Below are 13,048 nucleotides of genomic sequence, written 5' to 3'. Positions count from 1 at the left end.
TTACGCTTCACTACTTTCACTACTTGCTTTCACGACTTAAGTTTGGCAATGAAGCAAGGTTAATATTGAAATGCAAAAACAATAACAGAAATAAGACTTCACCATTCTAGATATGTTTTAATTCGTGCACAAACCTTACACACTTGTGACAGTTACTTTACTTTTGACTACTTTTCATTACTTTTCATACATTCACAGAAGAACTTATAATCCCTTCAAATCATGCTTCAAAGAGTATTTATTTCTTTTTGCACAAGCACTTTTAGCAAGTGGAAAAACTTGATATGAGTAAGCAAACCGCCCATACTGGAATGTTCCACCCATGCAGGAATTCCATTGTCATTCGCATCGGACTCATCTCATCAGAACGAACTATCAGGTCTAAAATTCTCAGTTTTTAAAATACACCTGATAGATACTATCACTCTTCTGATATCTCTACCAAATCAGTGCAACCTTTAAATTTGAACATTATCTGATTTGAAAGGGTCCTATTTTCATCCCATTTTTTTTTTTTTTATATTTGACCAGTTTTTACTAGTCTGATTTGAAAACGAGTTATTTGTTGTTGTTTTGTAGCTTATACTATATATAATATGAGGTGCTCATACATTTATTTGGGTTGAAAGACATCATGGTCCTCCAAAAGAAACTATGACTACAATGTGCCCCGCGAAAAAAAACGAGTTTGACACCCCTGAAATAGGGCGTTATGCGCCGTTGTGGGACGGAAGCAGGTGACTCTCAGCCAATCGGAGTGGTGACAGAAAACTGACATATCCGTATGAATGACTTTATTTCCACGCTATGCACATGAGTCACAAGTAACTTCTCTTAAAATCTTGTGATAAATAAGTCTCATAAAAATTAAAGCTGTTTTACAAATTAAAGAAATAGCAACACCCAAACATTGCGACTCGGTACATGCGTTGTAAAATAATATAATTATATAATATGATAATATAATTAATATTGGCATTAATTACGACAATTTCTAATTAATGAAGCACATGAAAGACAAAATGTTTGTACACAATAGACATACTGAGGTGTACTTAGCATCAGTGCACCGCATCCTCTGAGCCTGTCTGAGAAACAGCAGCTGTCAGTCCAAATTTAGCATCTCTCCTTACACATCCATCTGCAGCTTCCTGTAGCCAGGTTCGAGACTGTAGACTTCATTAATAGGAGCACACAGGGAGGAACGAAAGCAACTGTTTCAGCACACTTGGAGAAGACAGCACAATCTTGTTTCAGTACAGTACAGTACAGACAATTTCCACTATATTTTACTACAACAGTTGAAGATAAATGTCTACTCAAAATGATCTTTTACAGGATGGTGACTGAGGCTTCCAGTTGTATTATGCTGCTGCTGCTGATGATGATGGTGGTGCTCTATCTGAATGGTTTTAGGTGTTGTTACTGTCATTTTGGAATCCACTGCATCCACTTGATTTCTGGGTGATGCTGTAGTGTGGTTGACGTTAAATGGTAGCGTATCATTCTTTGTGAGAATGCCATTTATTGTTGTAAAATTAGCCTGGGGAGTGTAAAAAAAACATTATTAACTATTAATCTGGTCTCTCAGACTCTCATATTTTATATTCAGCAAAATAATATGATGAAAATATTACAAACACCAGTATGATGGAAAGTCATTCACAGCTCTTTTTAGTAGATCTTTTTAGATTTTGCAGTCCTGTCATTTTATTTGATGTGTAACAGTATTGCATTTGTGTTGAAGTGATTACTCACAGTGCAGTTGCAGATGTTTTTAAGATAGGTGGCTCTGATGGCAGCCTCAACATAAGGATATTGCAAGAAGCTGTATGGAAGCACTATATGGAATGTGAGGAGACCACACCTGGACAGGACATGAAAAGAATGACCTTTGACATTTGGAGTTTCCTTAATGTTGGGAAAGCCAAGCACTGCAATGTGTAAGATTATTTTACCTGTCATAGACTAAGAAATCATCTTTGTCACCGTCCAGCACCCCCCACACATCATTTTGAAAGGGAGTCTGTTGGTAAACTGGAACTTCAGGAGGAGCTTTTCTTTTCAGCTCCCACAACATTGCTCTGGAGTGAGGGTCTTGCTCATTAACTATCATGAAGGAAACCTCTGTCAGATTGTTACGGTTCAGCTTGTCACGCAGGCCTTGGATTCTAAACATGGACCCAGAAGAATAAAAGGGTTACTAGTGTTGTTATTATCTTTCACAGAATCTCACCACCACTGCTTTTAAAGTACCGTATTTTCCGGACTGCATTGTCAGATTTTTAATCTAAATCAAATCAATCGCCATTTTATCTTTTTTATTTAAACTTCAGACGCAACAAATTACTTTATAATCACAAAATAATGATCCATGGTCTTTTTGATTCATGATTCATAGTCTTCAGGGGGCCACTTGTGATTGATTTCATGACACAATGCTTCGGGCCAGTTTAAATTTAGAAGTTTGGTCCATATATAAGGCGCACCGGACTATAAGGTGCACTGTCGGCTTTTGAATTTTTTTTTAGGTTTTTAGATGCGCCTTATACTCCGGAAAATACGGTAATGAATATTAAATATTAATTGGTTTTCTTACTTGGAGGCCTGAACGAGACAAAAATGTCAGCTCGCCTTAAGTAGTGCCACCACCACCACACTTCCAAGCACCATCTGCATGGGTGCTTGTCCTTTTATGTCCCAATAGGGGGCAGGTTTACAGATCCTGGTGCCTGCGTCCTCCCCCTCTACCAATAGACTGGCTTGGGAGGCCAGTAGCAGGCCTGGCAAGGCCGCACATGTCCACAGCAGCAGGGGAGAGAACATTGTCCTCTCTGGCTGTTGAAACACACCCACCTAAGAAAGGGCATGAATTCAGTCTTAGTCATTTGCAACATAGGAAATAGTCTGTAAACTTGTAACAGTAGCGGAAATCATACATTTGGTTGGTAGACTATAATGGCCCGCATCGTGGTGTAGTATTTTTTTACATGCTATAATACTAATACTAATACAGTAATCCCTCGTTTATTGCGGATAGTTGGTTCTAAAAACGACCCGCGATAAGTGAAATCCACAAAGTACGGTCACCACCAAGAAGTACTGGGCAGGCTGACGAGTTAGCGGAAAGATGTTAATTCAAGATCGTGGTAACACGCAAAATTGGACTTCTAAAGCAATGTAAACGAACATTTGGAGCAATACTACATTGTCCTAAAGGTTAGACACATGTTTCCTCAATTTAGAAGTTTTATTTTGACTTTTAAATGTTTTTTTAATTTGGAAAAAAAATCCGCGATGTAGTGAAGCCGTGATAAACGAAACGCGAAGTAGCAAGGGAACACTGTACTACTACTACTACTAATAATAATACATTTTATTTGTTAGCTGCCTTTCAAAACTCTCAAGGTTGCTGATAATAATAATAATAATAATAGTAATAATGATACAATAACAATAATGATAAAATAATCATCATCATCAAGTAAAATTCATATTTACAAAATAAATACAATATATTTTTTAGAAGTCTAACCATAACAACTCACCTCTGTTGTATCCTAGCTGTCCTTTTGACCTAAAGAGAGAATTAGATCTGTTTTTGAAGCTTCTGCGCTGGACTCTTCCCCCCTAAAATCAAACAAAGAGGTGGAGTGAAACACTGTCCACAAACAGTGCAACCACGTGTCTATTTAAAATGTTTAAGGTTGATCAAGTCCGAGGTCCATGCCTCTTAACTTCCACCTGTTTAAAAGTAGCTTGTGTACAGAAAAACAAATCCAACAAATTCTCACTTTTATCTTGGATTATACATGACAGACACCTGGCATAATAGGAAAATAATGAAGTCGGGTAGTTTAGGATTAATATACTTAATACGTTAACCGCTTTATGATCCATCCATATGGCTTCAAATCCATAAAATTTTCCATCTTCGGCATTCAAATTTAGAGGTAACAGTGTGTAATCGGTGGATGAATGTGATGTACTTTTAAACTATACGTGTTGTCAAAGGCTACATTTAACCATTTAAACTTCTATAAAAGTAGGTTGCGACAATGAAACTAAAATAAAATGGTGACAACAGCTGAGATAGAAAAGAAAACCATTGGTCTACAATATTATGTGTAACTAAATGCCATGTGACTCAAAACTCACACAATGTGATCTTTGGAACAAAGCAAGAGGCCAAAATCAATGACGATTATCAGTGCAAGAAAAGAACCCAGTGCAAAGTTTTTCAATACTTTAAATAGTAGGCTACTCGCATTACATTACGGTATACATATAACACGATGATCAAACCAATATTTATTTTCAAACTTGCTAATTTATATCCAATTTTAATTTCAATATTGAGTGCCTTCCCTGGAGATAATCTGTGCAGGCAGAGCGAGAACAAATAGAGAAACAAACACGATATGCTTCAACAACACTTTCATCTTTAAGAAGGTTTTTAATATAGGGTCTCCTCTAAAAGACTAGTCCTTCCTTTTGGTTGTATATTGAAGGGTTTCAGATCAATAAATGAATATGAGACAGAAGTTTAAAATTATAGCTTTTATTTCTTGATATTTGCATCATAGTGTGTTGAGCAACTTCGGACAAAGCACCTTTTGTCACTCACTCACTTTTTAAGTGAGCAAAAGTATTGGAACATGTGACTATAGTTGAACTTGAACAAGTGTGCCTTCTAGATTGAGTGCTTAAAAAATAGATAGTGATTGTTTTTTGGCTTTGGATGCATACTAGTGTACATAAAAGTATCATAACATTTTACCTATCGAGAAAAATGTGTTAACATGCTACATGCTTGTGCAATTGCAGGCTTTGTTGTATAGTCTGACACAATAACATCATTACTAATATGTTCTGGATTATTGTGGTCAGTTGTATTTTTGTGTTCCTTGGGTTTTCTAAACGAGTCATAAAATGAAAAAAAAAAAGTGTTTGGTCTGCTAGCGGTCACATGACTCAATTGGTTGCATGTTTTAAGTTTCCCAACAAATCTCAGCATACTTTTGTGTGACCTTGTGTTAAGCGCGTTCTCCTGCATCTCATCAAACTTAAAGAGCATCCTTAAGTAAATGGTGCAAAGCAAATAGTGTCCATTTGATGAGAGCTCTCATTTGCTTGATGAGTCACGCAAACAGCAGAAATCACGACAAGACACCAAGAAGGTCTTCCTCATCATTGTCGCCAACATCTTCTGTTGGGCTATCGCAGGTGGCCATGAGTCCCAGGCCCAGCTCTGCCAATTCCTCACAGCTCATGTCAGTCGTTACCATGATCTTGGTTTCTAGGCGGTTACATAGAGTCCGGTAGGAGGGTAACGGGTACCCCAGCTCTCTCAGGTACTCATAGCCTTTGGTGCCCACCGCGCTTCGAATCTTTCTAGCCTTCAGGATAGTCTCTGGAGACCAGACGGCTCGGCGAGACCGCTTGGTGAGAGACAGAGCGCGGATCTGGTCCTCATATAGAAAGTTCTGGAGTCCCTTCTCAATACGGTCAAGCCTGTAGAGACGTTTCTTCATCTCTTCTGCCTGAGACACACAAAGCAATAGATGGTAAGATTGTAAAAAGATGATCTTTGCTATGGTCATTATTCCACTTGGAAAATGTTGTCACCTGTGAAAACTATATTAAACTTGTAGTGACAAGTGTTAATGCAAACCTAGAATGATTTCTTGCCGAAGGCACACCCTAGCAGTTAGTGAGTTGATCTGCTGCACAGAGATTCCAGATCTCAATCTAAGTTTGGGAATTTGCATATTCTGCATGCTTTTGTGATTCCAATCAGATTTTACTGACAGTTCACCACATTCCAAAAAAGATGCACACAAAGACGTGACAATTGAACATTGGGGTGTAGCCCTTCTACTGTATATCAATCCATACCAATAAAATCGCTCTCACCTCCTTTTGTAGTCTTAAGGTGTGCTGCATTTCTTTCTCCAGCTGTTTTTTGAGGAGGTGACATTGTGTGCAGGACTGCTGGTCCACAGCTGACCTATCTCCATCCTCCTCTTCCAGGCCAAGCAGAGGAGTGCGTCTAGCATAGCCATGATCACCAACATTCAGCTCCTTCTCCACTACAGGCAGAACACAACTATTCTATTGTACTCCCTTATTCTGCTGGCCACATGGATATAGATATGATTTAAATTTAGGTGTAGAGTAGGGTAGAGTAGCATTTACCTAGCTCAGGTTTCAAGGGCAGCATAATGAATGGAGTAGTAATTGCAGGGTAAGGAGGGTCTCCGGCACTGAAGAGAGTTGGGATGGCATTGGGCTTCAATTTCTTTCCTCCAGCTGGGGATTTTGCCAACTCCTCAAACTGACTCGGCTCAAAATGCTCCTACAATATTGAGAGGATGATGTGGTCGTATTGATATATTGATTTAAAAAAGAATGTTACAATAATAAATACAAAATTAATTTAAAAGTGTGGAAAGGATGATCAGATTACAGAACTGTTTTTTTTTTTTAACATAAAATTACTACTCCTTAATCATGACTATTGTGTATTTTTTTTCCCACCGAGGGATAGACAGGTACTGTACTCACTTGGCATAATCTCGAGTGTGGAGTTGGTTCAAAGTCGCGTCGGCAATTCATAAGCCATTTCTTCTTCCTGACAGGATCTTTGGGAAATCTATACAGTTGTTTCCCGATGCTGGTTGAATTGGAACAATTAGGAGCCGAGCATCCACCCATTGTACACGAAAACAAACAAACTAAATAACACCAGCGTTAATAGTATTGTTATTGTAGGAATTTGTTATGCTGGCAAACAGGCACCGCAGAGGTAAACATCTTCTCTCTTTTTTTAAGCAAAACTGCACATTTACATTGCTTGAAAACAAACTAATTTGTCAATTGTCAGCTCACTCACATGACTGATTGGCATAATATAGGTACTGTATTAATCCTAAATTACAAAACATCCGTATTTAAGTCTTTCTGACTTTGTTTGAGCCAAAATGGCGACCTTCCTTTTTCTAGTTGGGCATATGACGTCATTTATGCGCCTGAATTAAATGCCTGAAATAAAAAAAAAGTACATTGAAACACACACCAAATTAACAGAAAGTCTTGATCATATATACAATGGTAAAACTTCCAAAAGATCACTTTGTGGTGTATACGAAATTATATTGACATCCTAAATATTATTTTGGAAAATATTGCTGCTGGCCAAACAGGCTTATGGTTATCTCTCTATGTGTATGACGCTAAAGGACCCACGGAGCACGTTGTGGACAGTCGTGTTTACCTGCCGAATTATACCCCGAGTCGGCATTTATTTAGTGACTCTTGTTTGTATTAACAGTTATTATTGCATTATGACTACATTACGTTATATACAATCGAAATAACCTGATAATGCAAATAGTTGGTAGGGTTGTTTTTCCCCCCCAGCTCAGCTATTTCAAGTAAAGGCACAATTGACGCCCTTTCGCGATCTTTTTCGCTGTCCATCAGTATAAGCAGCTTTTACTTTTGAGAAAGTCAAAATGACATCCTCGTTTGTTGTTCCTGTTATTGATGTTCAGAATAACAACTTCAAAGAACTTTGGCCTGCTATGGTAGTGGCTATTAAAACATCTTCCTTCGTTGCTGTTGATACGGTATGTGAATAAGAAAATATGATTAAATACTGTAGTGGGAATAAAAGATGCAACAAATGACCCCTACTTATTGCAAGTTATTGTTGTAGGAGCTGAGTGGCCTTGGAAATAGATCATCATTGCTTGCAGAGTGAGTAAACATCTTCTGACCTTCCTAATTTCAACTGGACTTCCTCCGAAGCTTATTTTGAGGCCTTCTTGCTAATGCTGTATTGACTGTTGTGTTTCAGATCTATAGAAGACAGGTATAAAGGGATATGTCATGCAGCACGCTCACGCTCCATCCTCTCTTTGGGAATTGCCTGCTACAAGATGCTCAGCAATGAGGTGCAAAAGATGAGATATTTTCTGATTGCTTTGAATTTGAGACATATGTAAACTAGCATAACATTAGTTGAGTGGATCTCATCAATTATGTTGAAGCTCTAAAATGTGCCCTCCTCACTTTTTATCCCAGGCTGCAGACAAATACCTGGTCCAGGTATATAACCTCACCTTACTGTGTTCAGAGGAGTACATCATAGAGCCCCAGTCAGTCCAGTTCCTCGTACAACACGGATTTGACTTCAACAAGCAGTATGCAGGGGGGATCCCCTATCATAAGGGTAATGATAAGGTAATGATCCCATTTGAGCCTGTTAAAAATTTAGTAACTTTTTTTCACCTATCATCTTGATGTCATTCAACTACATGCTGTAGAGCCAAGCGTATCCTTACAACATTGTTTGACAAATTAGTGTAGTTTTGAGGTTTCCTCTCTTTCTCTGTTTTTGCAAGGGAGGATCAGACAACCAGGGTGTTCATATCCGGGCTTTATTTACTGAGCTGCTACGTGCAAGAAAACCTCTAGTGCTCCACAATGGCCTCATTGATATTGCTTTTCTCTATCAGGTAGGATTTTTACATTCATAGTTTTTGTCCGTTCAGGTCTTCTGAATTGAGAGATTTCTTAAGCAGATAGTTTTCAGAACATGTACTTAATGGTTGGCTTTAACTGTCAGCTATTTGGCTGCTCTTTCAGAATGAAATTAATGACTTTTTTTTTTTTTTTAGAATTTCTATGCGCATCTACCAGATCGTTTAGCCACCTTTACAGCCGATCTCTCCGAGATGTTTCCTGCAGGCATCTTTGACACTAAATATGTCACAGAATTTGATCTTCGCTTCAGTGCCTCATACCTGGAGTACGCCTATAAGAAATGGTGTGTATTTTCTTTCTGTGCGTACATGATAAAGCGTCTTGCTCTGAGAAAGTAATGGGAAGGACGAGACAATGTACAGTTAATGTATGTAATGTATTTTTGACTGCTTGGTTGTCTTTCTCTATTCCTTCCAGTAAGTTGGATAACAGTCGAAATGAGGCCTCTGTTGAGACTGGTCGTCATGTCTACCTGGAGTTCTGTCAGTATGCCGGCGCCATGTCCCGCTATGTGGACCACAGAATCTGTCCAGCTGGAGCTCCGAACTCAGCGAACACTGAGATTTGCCACTCCTTCTCGGTTAGTCTACCTAAACTTTGATTATAAATAGTCCAAGTGAAGCATAGTTATTGTTTGGAATAAAAGGGAATGGGAATCAGTCTGGAGTTTACTTATCTCAAGTTAAATACAAATGGTACACAAATTCTTTTAGTCAGCAAATAGATTTTTGCACGTCATCACCTATCCTGTCCTAAATTTTCTGCATTTGTCTTTTCAGGCATTTGGTTGGTGTTCAAAAGGCACCAAGTGTCCTTTGTCCCACGACACTGACCTGATCATTTTCCAAGATGATAAATCAAAGGATGACAAAAGGAAAAAGAGGAAACGTCAAAAGAAGAAAAAGAAAGAAGAGGTAGAGGATGACTCCTCCAATTTAGACGGTGCTCCCCAAAAGAAAATGCCCCATTTGGAATTGAATCCAGAGGAGGGTCATCAAGATGCGACAGCAGGGTTTCTGGAAATTACAAATCTGATGGACAGTAATACCCATGATGGTGAAAATCTGAAAACAAATAGCGAGGGAAATGAATTAGGTGAGCACAACACAGAGTCCACAAACACTGAAATGACCGGAAAAAGTGAAAACAAGGCAGAGTCGGGCACCCACCGAGCCGGGTTCGATGCCTTCATGACAGGATACATATTTGCCTACTCGTGCACACTGGTGAAAAAGGAAGAAGTGAATGCAAGCGGAGAGGAACAGATATGGCCTCCAACCTCCTTCAATAAGGTCTACCTCAGTGGCAAGTCAACGCCGCTCAACATAGTAAAGAGCACCTTCTCCAAGTCATCCAAGGCCCACATGCAGAAGATGGAAATGGTTTGGGGAAAAAAGAAATAGAGGATGGAAGATAAAAGACTAATCTATCTAGTGACTTTGGAAATAATAAAAAAAGTTATTTCTAGAAAGAAGGATGCTCATTGGGTCATCATCATCAACATTCTCATGTTTTCATTGATTTTTTTATATAGAGAAACAGCTGAAAAAAAGACTTCTTATTTGTTTCATATTATGTTCTGTCAAGTGCAGCTGAGCCTGTGTTGAATTGAAAGTGCTATGTAAATAAAGAGAAGAATCCTTGTTTTCAAAATGGTGTGATGTACTTTTCTACTCCATTTTCTCACCCTTTCCTGAGGTCAATATCTTCTATTTCTACTTAGTGTTCATACATAGTAGGTACATCAACAATAAGCAAAGTCTTCCTGACACTTGCTTCATTGCCTTTTTCATCCAACTTAAATTTGTACCCAACCTTAGACCTAACCTAGAAACTGGTAGCAATTTCCCCCTACCCTTCTGTCATGCATCTCATCATCAGTTTAACATTAGATTTGGTGTCCCAAAGCTTATTTAATTATTTTTATTTCATTATTTTCTTTTGTTTTTCTACATGGTTCAGTAACATATAATTCTACAATTTTCTGAATGAAGTGGAATCTTTTTAAGCTCTCTGCTGCATTCATTGCCTGCATTATAATTTTGTGAAAAACAAAGCACACACCTCCTGTACAGGAGGGGGCAGCATTGTATCATTTACGCAGGATGATGTTTAAGAGGTCACAAGGAAGACACAACTTCCGGCATAGTAGCGTTCCCCAATGCACATTGCCGTTAGTTGAGGTGACAGTCCACTGATAAATTGCACTGTATATATTATGGTACTCTAATGGCTTAATCATCCTCGCTTACTGTAATCAATCTTCCAGTCACTTAAAGCAAGCTTTGACTCCTACGAACTGAAATGGAAAATGATGGAATCGACTACAATATTGTGTTTCCAGATGAAGCGACTATCGGTGAGCATCGTTCGACACCTGTGCCGTATTACTAGTTAGCCTAGCTTACGTGCTAACTTTTTCAAATCGGCCTAAATGTCCATCTCGTATCTGCGTGCTAAATTACGTTTACATTTGCTTAGTTTGGGCGTGATAACATTAAGTCCGCATCCTTTTTCCTTTTCCAGAGGCACACTGGCAGGGAACAAAAGAGCCTGTTGTGATATTGTTGGGATGGGCAGGCTGCAAAGACAAACATCTCACGAAGTACAGCTCAATCTACAATGAACAGGTTCAAGGTTTTATTGTTATTTTTATTTATTTGTGTGTGTTTGAGGCGATCATAAATTATTTTCTGATTCTCTTCCAATACAGGGTTGTGTCACTCTCCGTTACACAGCTCCACTCAAGACTGTATTTATCTCCGAATCATTTGGATATAGAGAACTTCGCTGTACAGCCCTCAAGTTGCTGGAGATCCTCTATGACTACGAGGTGGAGCAGAGCCCCATTTTCTTCCACATATTCAGTAATGGTGGATTCATGCTGTACAGATATATTATAGAGCTTTTGCACAACGACAAGCAGTTTAGTTCCCTGTGTGTCATCGGGGCTGTTGTGGACAGCGCTCCTGGTAGTGGGAATGTCATCGGGGCTGTGCGGGCACTGGCAGCCACTTTGGGGTCAAAAATAAGTTCTATTTTGAAGTACCTCCTGCTAGCTATCTTCGCAGTGACTGTTTTCCTATTGCGAATTGTGCTATACCCCTTGACAAAGTATGTGCACAAGAACCATTATGATGCAGTGCAAGATAGGCCACCCGTCTGGCCGCATTTCTTCCTCTACTCTCGAGCTGATCAGGTGATCCGGCCAAAAGATGTCAAGCTCTTTGCAGATACCCTCAAGCTTAAAGGTGTTCCAGTGGACAGTTATGATTTTGTCTCCAGCGCCCATGTGAGTCATTTCCGGGAATATCCGGAGCAGTATACATGCAAGTGCCGTCATTTCCTAATTGCCTGTCTGAAGGACACCGATGGGACACGCATAAGGAAGAGACACCGGATTCAGGATCAGTGAAGCATGGAAATGAAAGTGGTGTTCAGTAAGCTGACATCCTAACAAAATTCTCCAGGTAGTTGACATTGCATTTTTTGGTTTAATCGGATATGTATGACAATTGAATTCATTATAGTTTTAATCATTTTAGCACCTGCCTTTTCAAAATTATTATTATTTTTTTAAATACACACAAAACAGGTAGTTGATTCACACTGGATGAATGGGACTTAATAGAAATTTTATCTAATGTGTTTGATATGTGATGCCTTATAGGTTAGTATTAGTTGTTGGGCAAGTTAATTGTTATAGATATTGGAGCATACGCCTCCAGTATGTAATCTTTGAGATGTAGTAGTTGTGATTTTCATTAAGTTGGAAATCTTACCAGACTGTTGTGAAGTTAAATGTGGAGTTAAAAAATAGAACATAACACATTGTGGCAGATGTCAAAGATGAAATGGCTTTTGATTTGTTTTTTCCCCAGAAGCTGTTGATGTGATTCCAGGTTGGAGTGAAAAAACCCCCCAAATCAATTAGCAATGAATATATCGTGGTTTTTAAAAATCTACACACCCCATATTCAAAACCTATTTAATTTGTTTTAAATAGAAAATGTATTCTGGCCACAAAGTATCATCTTGTTTTTATCGGCTCTCAAGACAGCTTTTCTCGTGAGTAGCTGATTTGATTTTTTTTTTCTCAGATGAAATCAAGTTGAAATCAATTTGAGAGAAGACTTTTTGTTTCCATTGTATGTGTCCTCCACAAGTTTCAAGGTCTTCTTCTCAACTAATGTGCCTTCAATGAATCAGACTGCTAATAAAACTCCTCAACCATACTTGCGTTTACAATAATTTGTCCTAAATGATTGCGGCCTGCTATTTTCTGTCAACATGTGGAGCTGCAGAGAAGAAAAGAAAGAAGTTTGCATATCGGCACAGCCAAATAAAAATCAATCATTCTTTCATTCTACTGTATGCTTCCTCCAATGGGTCATCAATTATACAGGTATTCAAAACCAGTACAGATGCTTGGAATGTAAATGTTTCACAAGTTCTGGTACTATTACTTTTGAAGGTCTTCAATATGTTGAGTGACAGT

General features: G+C 38.6%; 4 protein-coding genes across 5 annotated transcripts; 2 read left to right on the top strand and 2 right to left on the bottom strand.

The window, feature by feature from the left end:
• Window positions 1-97: 97 nt before the first annotated feature.
• selenop2 (selenoprotein P2) lies at window positions 98-3,648 on the bottom strand. Its single transcript, XM_061295751.1, has 5 exons — window positions 3,549-3,648; window positions 2,600-2,856; window positions 1,959-2,171; window positions 1,759-1,867; window positions 98-1,543 (listed from the first exon to the last, which is right to left on the bottom strand). The coding sequence occupies exons 2-5, from the start codon at window positions 2,824-2,826 to the stop codon at window positions 1,316-1,318; spliced, it is 777 nt and encodes a 258-aa protein (XP_061151735.1). The 5' UTR covers window positions 2,827-2,856; window positions 3,549-3,648; the 3' UTR covers window positions 98-1,315.
• Window positions 3,649-4,545: 897 nt separating this feature from the next.
• si:ch73-382f3.1 (uncharacterized protein LOC100151273 homolog) lies at window positions 4,546-7,016 on the bottom strand. Its single transcript, XM_061295787.1, has 4 exons — window positions 6,568-7,016; window positions 6,199-6,358; window positions 5,917-6,092; window positions 4,546-5,543 (listed from the first exon to the last, which is right to left on the bottom strand). Exons 1-4 carry the CDS (start codon window positions 6,715-6,717, stop codon window positions 5,160-5,162), a joined length of 870 nt encoding a protein of 289 aa, XP_061151771.1. The 5' UTR covers window positions 6,718-7,016; the 3' UTR covers window positions 4,546-5,159.
• A 202-nt stretch (window positions 7,017-7,218) lies between these two features.
• Window positions 7,219-10,203, top strand: toe1 (target of EGR1, exonuclease). The gene is made up of 8 exons (XM_061295785.1): window positions 7,219-7,631; window positions 7,721-7,761; window positions 7,862-7,958; window positions 8,089-8,247; window positions 8,409-8,522; window positions 8,685-8,833; window positions 8,968-9,130; window positions 9,330-10,203. Exons 1-8 carry the CDS (start codon window positions 7,518-7,520, stop codon window positions 9,951-9,953), a joined length of 1,461 nt encoding a protein of 486 aa, XP_061151769.1. The 5' UTR covers window positions 7,219-7,517; the 3' UTR covers window positions 9,954-10,203.
• Window positions 10,204-10,676: 473 nt separating this feature from the next.
• Window positions 10,677-12,785, top strand: tmem53 (transmembrane protein 53). 2 transcript variants are annotated; one of them, XM_061296089.1, is made up of 4 exons: window positions 10,677-10,733; window positions 10,820-10,909; window positions 11,077-11,180; window positions 11,264-12,785. In XM_061296089.1, exons 2-4 carry the CDS (start codon window positions 10,855-10,857, stop codon window positions 11,963-11,965), a joined length of 861 nt encoding a protein of 286 aa, XP_061152073.1. In that variant the 5' UTR covers window positions 10,677-10,733; window positions 10,820-10,854; the 3' UTR covers window positions 11,966-12,785. The 2 variants fall into 2 exon arrangements, with proteins under 2 accessions (XP_061152073.1, XP_061152072.1); XM_061296088.1 differs by having other exon boundaries at window positions 10,683-10,909.
• Window positions 12,786-13,048: the final 263 nt, after the last annotated feature.

The sequence above is a fragment of the Syngnathus typhle genome, linkage group LG13 (assembly GCF_033458585.1).
Source record: "Syngnathus typhle isolate RoL2023-S1 ecotype Sweden linkage group LG13, RoL_Styp_1.0, whole genome shotgun sequence".
Lineage (NCBI taxonomy): Eukaryota > Metazoa > Chordata > Actinopteri > Syngnathiformes > Syngnathidae > Syngnathus > Syngnathus typhle.
Note: the sequence above shows the minus strand (reverse complement) of the source record. Positions and strands in the feature narration are given on the sequence as shown.

Bases quoted from the DNA above. Each gene is read 5' to 3' on its own strand.
- tmem53 (XM_061296089.1), top strand. From the start codon at position 10,855: ATGGAAAATGATGGAATCGACTACAATATTGTGTTTCCAGATGAAGCG. The intron at 10,910-11,076 runs GTGAGCATCGTT...TTCCTTTTCCAG, and splicing joins TCCAGATGAAGCGACTATCG to AGGCACACTGGCAGGGAACA. The intron at 11,181-11,263 runs GTTCAAGGTTTT...CTTCCAATACAG, and splicing joins GCTCAATCTACAATGAACAG to GGTTGTGTCACTCTCCGTTA.
- toe1 (XM_061295785.1), top strand. From the start codon at position 7,518: ATGACATCCTCGTTTGTTGTTCCTGTTATTGATGTTCAGAATAACAAC. The intron at 7,762-7,861 runs GTGAGTAAACAT...GTTGTGTTTCAG, and splicing joins AGATCATCATTGCTTGCAGA to ATCTATAGAAGACAGGTATA. The intron at 8,523-8,684 runs GTAGGATTTTTA...TTTTTTTTTTAG, and splicing joins ATATTGCTTTTCTCTATCAG to AATTTCTATGCGCATCTACC.
- si:ch73-382f3.1 (XM_061295787.1), bottom strand. From the start codon at position 6,717: ATGGGTGGATGCTCGGCTCCTAATTGTTCCAATTCAACCAGCATCGGG. The intron at 6,359-6,567 runs GTGAGTACAGTA...TCAATATTGTAG, and splicing joins CACACTCGAGATTATGCCAA to GAGCATTTTGAGCCGAGTCA. The intron at 6,093-6,198 runs GTAAATGCTACT...TTCTGCCTGTAG, and splicing joins GCCCTTGAAACCTGAGCTAG to TGGAGAAGGAGCTGAATGTT.